General features: G+C 43.2%; 1 protein-coding gene across 1 annotated transcript; it reads left to right on the top strand.

Annotated features, from left to right (window-relative positions):
• Positions 1–4,317: 4,317 nt before the first annotated feature.
• LOC145421270 (uncharacterized) lies at positions 4,318–7,663 on the top strand. Its single transcript, XM_080291338.1, has 4 exons — positions 4,318–4,821; positions 5,205–5,289; positions 5,337–5,445; positions 5,578–7,663. The coding sequence occupies exons 1-4, from the start codon at positions 4,318–4,320 to the stop codon at positions 7,484–7,486; spliced, it is 2,607 nt and encodes an 868-aa protein (XP_080147464.1). The 3' UTR covers positions 7,487–7,663.
• The last annotated feature ends 409 nt before the right edge of the window (positions 7,664–8,072 follow it).

Raw genomic sequence — 8,072 nt, 5'->3', positions numbered from 1 at the left:
GTACCCCATATACCACACCAAACCATCACTTTTGTTGGTCCAACAGTCTTGGAGGGATCCATCCAATGTGGGTTAGTCTCAGACCAATAGCGGTGGTTTTGTTTGTTAACTTCACCATTCACATAAAAGTTTGCCTCATCACTGAACAAAATCTTCTGCGTGAACTGAGGGTCCTGTTCCAATTTTTGTTTTGCCCATTCTGCAAATTCATCTGGGTCATCCTCGTTGAGATGCTGCAGTAGCTGGAGTTTGTAACGGTGCCATTTGTGAGTAGCTAATATCCGCCGAAGGGATGTTCGACTAATGCCACTCTCCAGTGACATGCGGCGAGTGCTACGCTGTGGGCTCTTGCTGAATGAAGCTAGGACAGCCACTGATGTTTCTTCATTAGTGACAGTTTTCTTGCGTCCATATTTTGGCAAATCTAACACTGAACTAGTTTCACCAAACTTAGCAAGCAGTTTGCTAACTGTAGCACGAGAGATGGGTGGTCTCGTAGGGTGTCTTGCATTGAAATCTGCCGCAATGACCCGGTTACTGCGTTCACCAGATATCAACATAATTTCGATCCGCTCCTCACGTGTTAACCTCTTCGACATGTCAATGGCTGTAAACAAAGGCAAACTTGTAAATAACTCATGGAAGAATAAAGTTACATTGAAACCAAGCACACCATTGTTTTTCTTGTGACATTACCAATAAGTTTGATGTGTCACATGACCCTCATCCTATTGAAAAAACAAAAGTTGTATCCACGATGGCCGACTTCTAAATGGCCACCATGGTCACCACCCATCTTGAAGAGTTTGCCCCCTCACATATACTAATGTGCCACAAACAGGACTTTAATATCACCAACCATTCCCATTTTATTACGGTGTATCCATATAAATGGCCCACCCTGTACTACATCTGTACTGATCAAGTTCATCAAGCTCCTCGATAAGTTTAAAAAAGTTTATCTGTCTTTTTCATGAATACCAAGCCCTGTCATATCAGTCAGTGGGCATGAAGTAATTCGATTTCTTGTAATCAGTCCAGGCACTGGTTTAAATAATTGAAACCCTCGGTCAGCCAAGACCTGAGAAAATAAAGACCAACCTGTGTTGTTTCTCATGTTGTTTTGAACATAGCTATTTCTACTATTCCAACTGTCTGGGATCCTTCTGTCTATTGGCTCTACTTCCTCTTTTCTTTGCCAAGGTTGAAAAGACATCTTTCAGTGATATAATGTACTGTAGATGATGGTCTAGTCAAAGTTTTTACAATTGCAATTTTACATTGAGGACAGAATTATTTTTATTTGTTAAGATGGTCTTTTTATGCCAATCACGTTAAACATTTGACATGTTGTCTGTTCTATTGTAAATAAAATATTGATTTTCAACAATTATTTCATTCTTTTCTTTTTTACGTTTTACACAGTAACATAACTTTATTCAGAATTGGGACTGGACATATCCAGAACAATAATCAAATTAAAACAATTTTTTAAGTGTCCTAAAAATTCCTACTTGGTCTATCAGCTGTTAAGCTGCATTACAGTCCAACGTGAGCTTGCAGACCTCTTTAGTCTTCCTCCCCCCATTTTCTTTCCTCTACACTACCATGACTTATCTCTCCATTGTTGGATGAAGGGAATAGAGAGAATTGAGGGTTAACAGGGTCTTGTTCTCTTGAGATGGCACACTTATTGACACGGCCACACAAAAAGCACCAGAGAATAAGGAGGTGGCTGGTAAGGAGACACTGTGCTAATGAAGTGTATCCTTCACTATCTATCAGCCGTCTTGTGGCAACTATCAAAGAACTAAATCAATACAGATGTGGTCAAAGATTCAGCTGTGCTTGAATGGAACTGCTCACCTCAATCTGTCTTTGTCATTAACTCTCCTCTTTGTGCCCCTTCTTGGTTAATGGTAATAAACTAATTTAATAGTAGAAGTTGCTCTCTTCTGTCTGGTTGTGGCTTTTTTTTAAAGCAATAGAATCTGAAATGACACTGCCGAGGCACACAAAGTTTTTTGTAGGTATCCTTTTATGCATCAAATGTGATGTCTGATCATTTTGCATAATTGTGTAGCTTGATATTGTTTTTTTTATGCAATGGATATAAAGAATTAGTTTTTTCTTTTAAAAGTATTTTGATAGGTATAGGCAATAAAATATGTTTATGCAAGTATTGGTACAGAAGCAAGTTATTCCAGTATTGTAATGAAATAAGGCAATGTTTTACGAGTAGGATGTATATTAGACACGCCAGTCCACCCTGTCTCATCAGCGTGAAATTGACATGCACGCTTAAGTTGCAGTTATTTCAAGTCAACATTTTTGCTGGATTATTTAGCAAATTATGAACAATAGTAATAAGCTCAAAAAAGTGTCAGTTAAGAGCCACAATTTACTTGATTTTAAAACAAAAAGTACTTGTAATCTTGAGTTTGTTATGCTTCTTACAATCGTGCGACGCAAACACGTGTACAGGTTAAAAATGGTAAAATGGTAAATGGTCTGTATTTGTATAGCGCTTTACTTGGTCCTAAGGACCCCAAAGCGCTTTACACTATACGCAATCATCCACCCATTCACACACAGGTGATGGCAAGCTACAATGTAGCCACAGCCACCCTGGGGCGCACTGACAGAGGCGAGGCTGCCGGACACTGGCACCAACGGGCCCTCTGACCACCAACAGTAGGCAACAGGTGAAGTGTCTTGCCCAAGGACACAACGACCGAGACTGTCGGAGCCGGGGCTCGAACCGGCACCCTTCCGATTACAGGACGAACGCCCAACTCTTGAGCCACAATCGCCCAGGTTATGTTGTTAATGGCCAAATATGGCACAGTGCATTTCAGACAAACTGTTAATTAATGGAAAAGTAAAAAGAGTACCGTATTTCCCGAACTACAGAGCGCACCTGAATATTAGCCGCACAAGCTAAAATCAGGGGAAAATCCTGTTTTGTACATACATTAGCCGCACCTGACTAAAAGCCGCAGGTGTTTCAATGCTGACTTATCATATGTAAGAGAATATGCACAAAGTGAATTGTCAGGAAAGAGATGGCTGTTTGGAGACATCCCTTTTATTAATATTTTGAAAAACAAGTTATGGGTACATATTTGCATAACTTTTTAGGGTATATGTACAAGTACCGGTAATTACAAGTAGGAAACATGTACTTTGCTTCATAAATGAGTAACAAATGTAGTACATAACAATAACCTACAGCACACCAGAACAATTGATTCGGCCTACCTTTTAGGCTCAGGTCCAGTGACACGGCTTTAACAAGAATAAAAGTCAGTCATTCACCACCATCTTTCTCTTCTTCCTGCGCACTGAAACCACCAAAGTCCTCTCCTCCAGTGTCGGAAACGAACAGGTTCAGGATGGCTTCGTCATCCACTCTCCACTTCTCTCCTTCGTTGTCACTTTCAAAACCAAAGAAATCCTCGTTGTCAGAGTCGAACACCCTCAGAAGGGCCGTGGCGGTGTCCTCCTCTCCATCATGCAACAGTCCAGCCCTTCGAAATCCGTTGGTGATCGTGGATGTTTTCACACTTTTCCACGCAGTCAGAATCCAATGGTGGAGTTGGCCATAACTTGCTTTTCGCAAGTTTATCGCCGCTCATCATCCACGCCTCCCGCTGAACGCGTAGTGCTACTTTGAAGTTTGTTTTTCGCGCTACTTTGTACGGCACTACGTTGCCTGGCGGATGGACATGTGACCAACATACCACTCTTGAACCCCGATCCTTCCGCCAGGCAACGTAGTGCCGTACAACAGCTGAACAAACAAAACAAATCCGCTCATGGACAATCCATAGAAAAGCCGCACCTGACTAAAAGCCGCAGGATTCAAAGCTTGTGCAAAAAGTAGCGGCTTATAGCCTGACAATTACGGTACTGTAATTACTTCATTCTATGTAAAAAATTACTGTAAAGGAGGGAGACAAGATGGCTCCAGTATGTTCGGCTCGCCGTCACTCCACCTGTTTTCTGGTTTTCTGTTTGCTGTTCTTTGCCTTAACTGTGGAAATTAACTCGCTCCGGACTTATGACCGAAAAACTCTTTTTATCATCCGAGACTCAGCAGTGACAGCACCTTTGTCCTTTGTTTTTGATGGGCAAACAAGCAGTGCACCTCCACCGCTCGATGGCATTCCGCCTTACCTACGTCGCACCTGGTTCCTTCCTCCCAAGCTACACCGGAGAAAACGCTGGAGAAGACGAGGGAAGCGAAGTGGTCTCCTGGCTCATACAAAGGCATTCCTGTCACTTTCTTGCCTGGCTGATCCTCCCCTTGTACAAATGGGTTTCTGCTACTCTGCCACTGTGAGAGGATCACTCCAACCCAGAGGACCCTGGGTGCGCACTGTCTCTCCAACTACGCCTGGTGCTGCTCCTGTTTCACCGGTGGCCCCGCTTCTCGGCCCGCGCTTCCTTCAGTCGTCTGGTTCGCTCCTCGCCATGTCGGCGGTGGCGTTCTCCTCAGGTGAGCGACTCTCTTCCACCTCTGGCCCACGCCTAATGCCTGCTCCTCTCCTGCGTGACTCTCCAAGCACGTCGCTGGTTGCTCCTGTTCCGGGTGCTGGGTCATCGGCTCCTCTCCAGCCACGGATCCGCAGACTTGGTACCGTTATTTCAAACCTCCGCCCACTCAGCCGCACATCAACCCCGATGACAGCTACTGATCTCACCTCATCTATGGCTTTGATCAACACTCGATCCCTCTCCAATAAGACGTTTCTGCTCAAGAATTTCTTCTCTTCTCATGAACTGGATTTTATGTTCCTGAGACCTGGCTACATGCTGGTGAGACTGTGGCTTTCTCTGAGCTTCTTCCTCCAGGCTGTTGTTTCTTCAACTCTCCCAGGTCTTCTGGTAAAGGTGGAGGCCTTGCCTGTGTTTTTAAATCAGTTTATGACTGTCATCAGATTTCATCTTTCTCCTTTTCCAGCTTTGAACTGCAGCTTTTTAAACTGAACTCATCTACTCCATTAATGTGTGCAGTAGTGTACCGTCCTCCCAAATTCAACAAGGATTTTATCAGTGAGTTTGGGGAATTCTTATCAGGACTTTCAGTAGATTTTGATCATTTTCTTATTGTTGGCGATCTGAATATCCATGTGTGTTGTCCATCTAAACCTCTGGTTAGAGATTTTGTACCACTGCTGGACTCTTTTAACCTGACTCAGTGTGTGTCTGGCTCCACACATGAGAAAGGTCACACACTGGACCTCGTCATGTCTCACGGCCTGAGTATCCACGTCTCTGAAATCTGTGAGAGTGCGTGTATCTCTGATCACCTTCCTGTTCTGTTGCTGCAGTTAAAGCTCCTTCACGCCGCCACCAGATCATCAGTACCCATGTACCATCCCAGTTCTCTGCTGCTTTCAACAACTCTGAGCTCTCCACGATGGACTGGATTAACTCCCTGTGTGCAGAAGATTTAACTGCTCTTTTTAACTCAACATGCACTTCTATTCTGGACTCCATCGCTCCCCTAAAATCACTCCGTCCCAAAGCTCACGCTGAACCCTGGATTACAGACTCTGTTCGTGCTCTCAGGCGCTCCTGCAGGTGTGCTGAGAGAAAGTGGAAAAAGGACAAGCTGCAAGTCTCCTTCAATATCCTGAGAGACTCTCTTTTAACTTATCAGAAAGCTGCTAAAGAGGCTAAGTCCTCCTACATATCTAACCTGGTCAGCAGTAATGTCCATAAACCTCAGACTCTGTTTCGTGTTTTAAACTCCATTGTTGATCCTCATACGTCCACCTGCCTCACACCTTCTGCCACCCTCTGCAATGACTTTTTATATTTCTTTGTTAATAAGATTTCCTCCCTGCAGTCTGTCATTCCACCTCCACCTTTCAATCCCTGTGTTTCTCCCTTGTGCCAATCTGCCTTTAACCAGTTTGAGCTAATCTCTCTTTCTCAGCTGCATGAAACAGTCTGCAAGGTCAAGTCTACCAACTGTTCCACTGACGCTATCCCCTCTCATCTTCTGAAGCAGGTCCTGGACTCAGTTGGACCTGTCCTTCTGGTCCTGATCAATGCCTGTCTCAGCTCTAGTTGTTTCCCAACACTTTTTAAGCATGCTGTTGTTCAACCTCTCCTCAAAAAGCCTAACCTGGATCCATCTATACTCTCTAATTATAGGCCCATCTCCAATCTGCCCTTTCTGTCCAAAGTACTGGAACGAGTTGTCCTCAGGCAGCTCCAGTCATTTTTAGACAACAACAATCTCTATGAGAAGTTTCAGTCTGGTTTTAGAGCTCGTCACAGCACTGAAACCGCCTTACTGAGAGTTTTTAATGATTTGCTTTTAACTGTAGACTCTGGTTGTGCTGCTGTCCTAGTAACCTTAGACCTGACTGCAGCCTTCGACACTGTTGATCACAACATACTGTTATCCCGCCTAGAACACTGTGTCGGTTTGAAAGGTACTGTCTTAAAGTTTTTCCAGTCCTACCTGGATAACAGGAGTTTTTCTGTTCACCTCGGTGAACTGTCATCTCCCAGAGCTCCTTTAACTTGTGGTGTACCTCAGGGGTCCATTCTAGGCCCCCTGCTGTTTACTCTGTATTTGCTCCCTCTGGGCGATGTGCTGCGCAAACATAATGTGTCCTTCCACACCTTTGCTGATGACATTCAGATCTACCTCCCTCTGAGGTTAGACTGTAAGGACTCTCTGCAGCCGTTATTCTCCTGTCTGTCTGACATTAAGACTTGGATGGCTCTCAACTTCCTACATCTAAATGAAAGTAAAACTGAAGTCATTGTGTTTGGGCTTCCTAAAGACCCCAACCTTTCCTTTGATTTTATGGGACCCCTAACTTTCAAATGTACTTCCTCCATTAAGAGCCTCGGTGTTACTTTTGACAGTGCTTTTAAATTTGATAAACAAATCAGCTCCGTAGTCAAGGGATCTTTTTATCATCTACGGATTTTAGCTAAAGTCAAGTCCTACCTGTGCAGGAACGATCTAGAAAGGGTGGTCCATGCTTTTATTACATCACGGCTGGACTACTGTAACTCCCTTTATGCTGGTTTAGATCGTTCCTGTCTGCATCGCCTCCAACTGGTGCAGAACGCTGCTGCTCGCATGCTGACCGGTTCCAAAAAGAGAGACCACATCACTCCGGTCCTCTGCTCTCTCCACTGGCTCCCAGTTGCTTTTAGGATTGATTTTAAAATTTTACTGCTGGTTTTTAAGGTTCTTAACGGTACTGCACCTCCTTACCTGGCAGAGCTTCTTAGCATTTACCGCCCCAGGAGATCTTTGAGGTCAGCAGACCTGATGCTTTTAGATGTTCCCAGATACAGATTAAAGACTAGGGCAGAGAGGGCTTTTGCTGTGGCTGCACCCAGACTGTGGAACAGTTTACCTCCTCACATCAGATTCTCCACAAGCCTAGGAACTTTTAAAACTGCTCTTAAAACTCACCTCTTCTCATTGGCTTTTAGCAAGGTTTAACTTATTTTTTTAATTTGTTTTATCAGTGAGGTGTTTTATGTATTTGCGTTTTATTGTATTTTATATTTGTATTTTATTGTACAGCACTTTGGTCAGCCTTGGTTGTTTTTAAATGTGCTTTATAAATAAACTTGACTTGACTTGACAAAAGTCACTGCACTAAATTGCTTTTTTCAAGGTATAAACAAGACAACAACCGGCCACAGCTACCTTTTGGTCCACATGTCAAACTGGCCATTCCCCTTAAATTATTCAAATGGATAAGTTATTATGGAGTAATCTACCACACAGTTACTATTAAATATTTTACACCAGGGTGTAAACATGCTTTGTAATGCTGTAAAGTTGGGCATTTTAACATGCAACTTTGATTAACCCTTTAAGACCTACCGTAGAACCAAGTCTGCCAGAGCTTATATTATGTTTTTACATGTTGTAGAGCCATTTTTGGGAGCATTTCAAGTTGCTATACATCAATACAACCACTACAGCCTAAATCTTAATAATATGCATTCATTAAGTGCATAGTAATTACATAAATTGCAAAAAAGTGCAATAAACTACAAAAAAATTGAAAATTGTGTTT

This window comes from Astatotilapia calliptera, chromosome 17 (assembly GCF_964374335.1).
Source record: "Astatotilapia calliptera chromosome 17, fAstCal68.1, whole genome shotgun sequence".
NCBI classification, from domain to species: domain Eukaryota; kingdom Metazoa; phylum Chordata; class Actinopteri; order Cichliformes; family Cichlidae; genus Astatotilapia; species Astatotilapia calliptera.
Note: the sequence above shows the minus strand (reverse complement) of the source record. Positions and strands in the feature narration are given on the sequence as shown.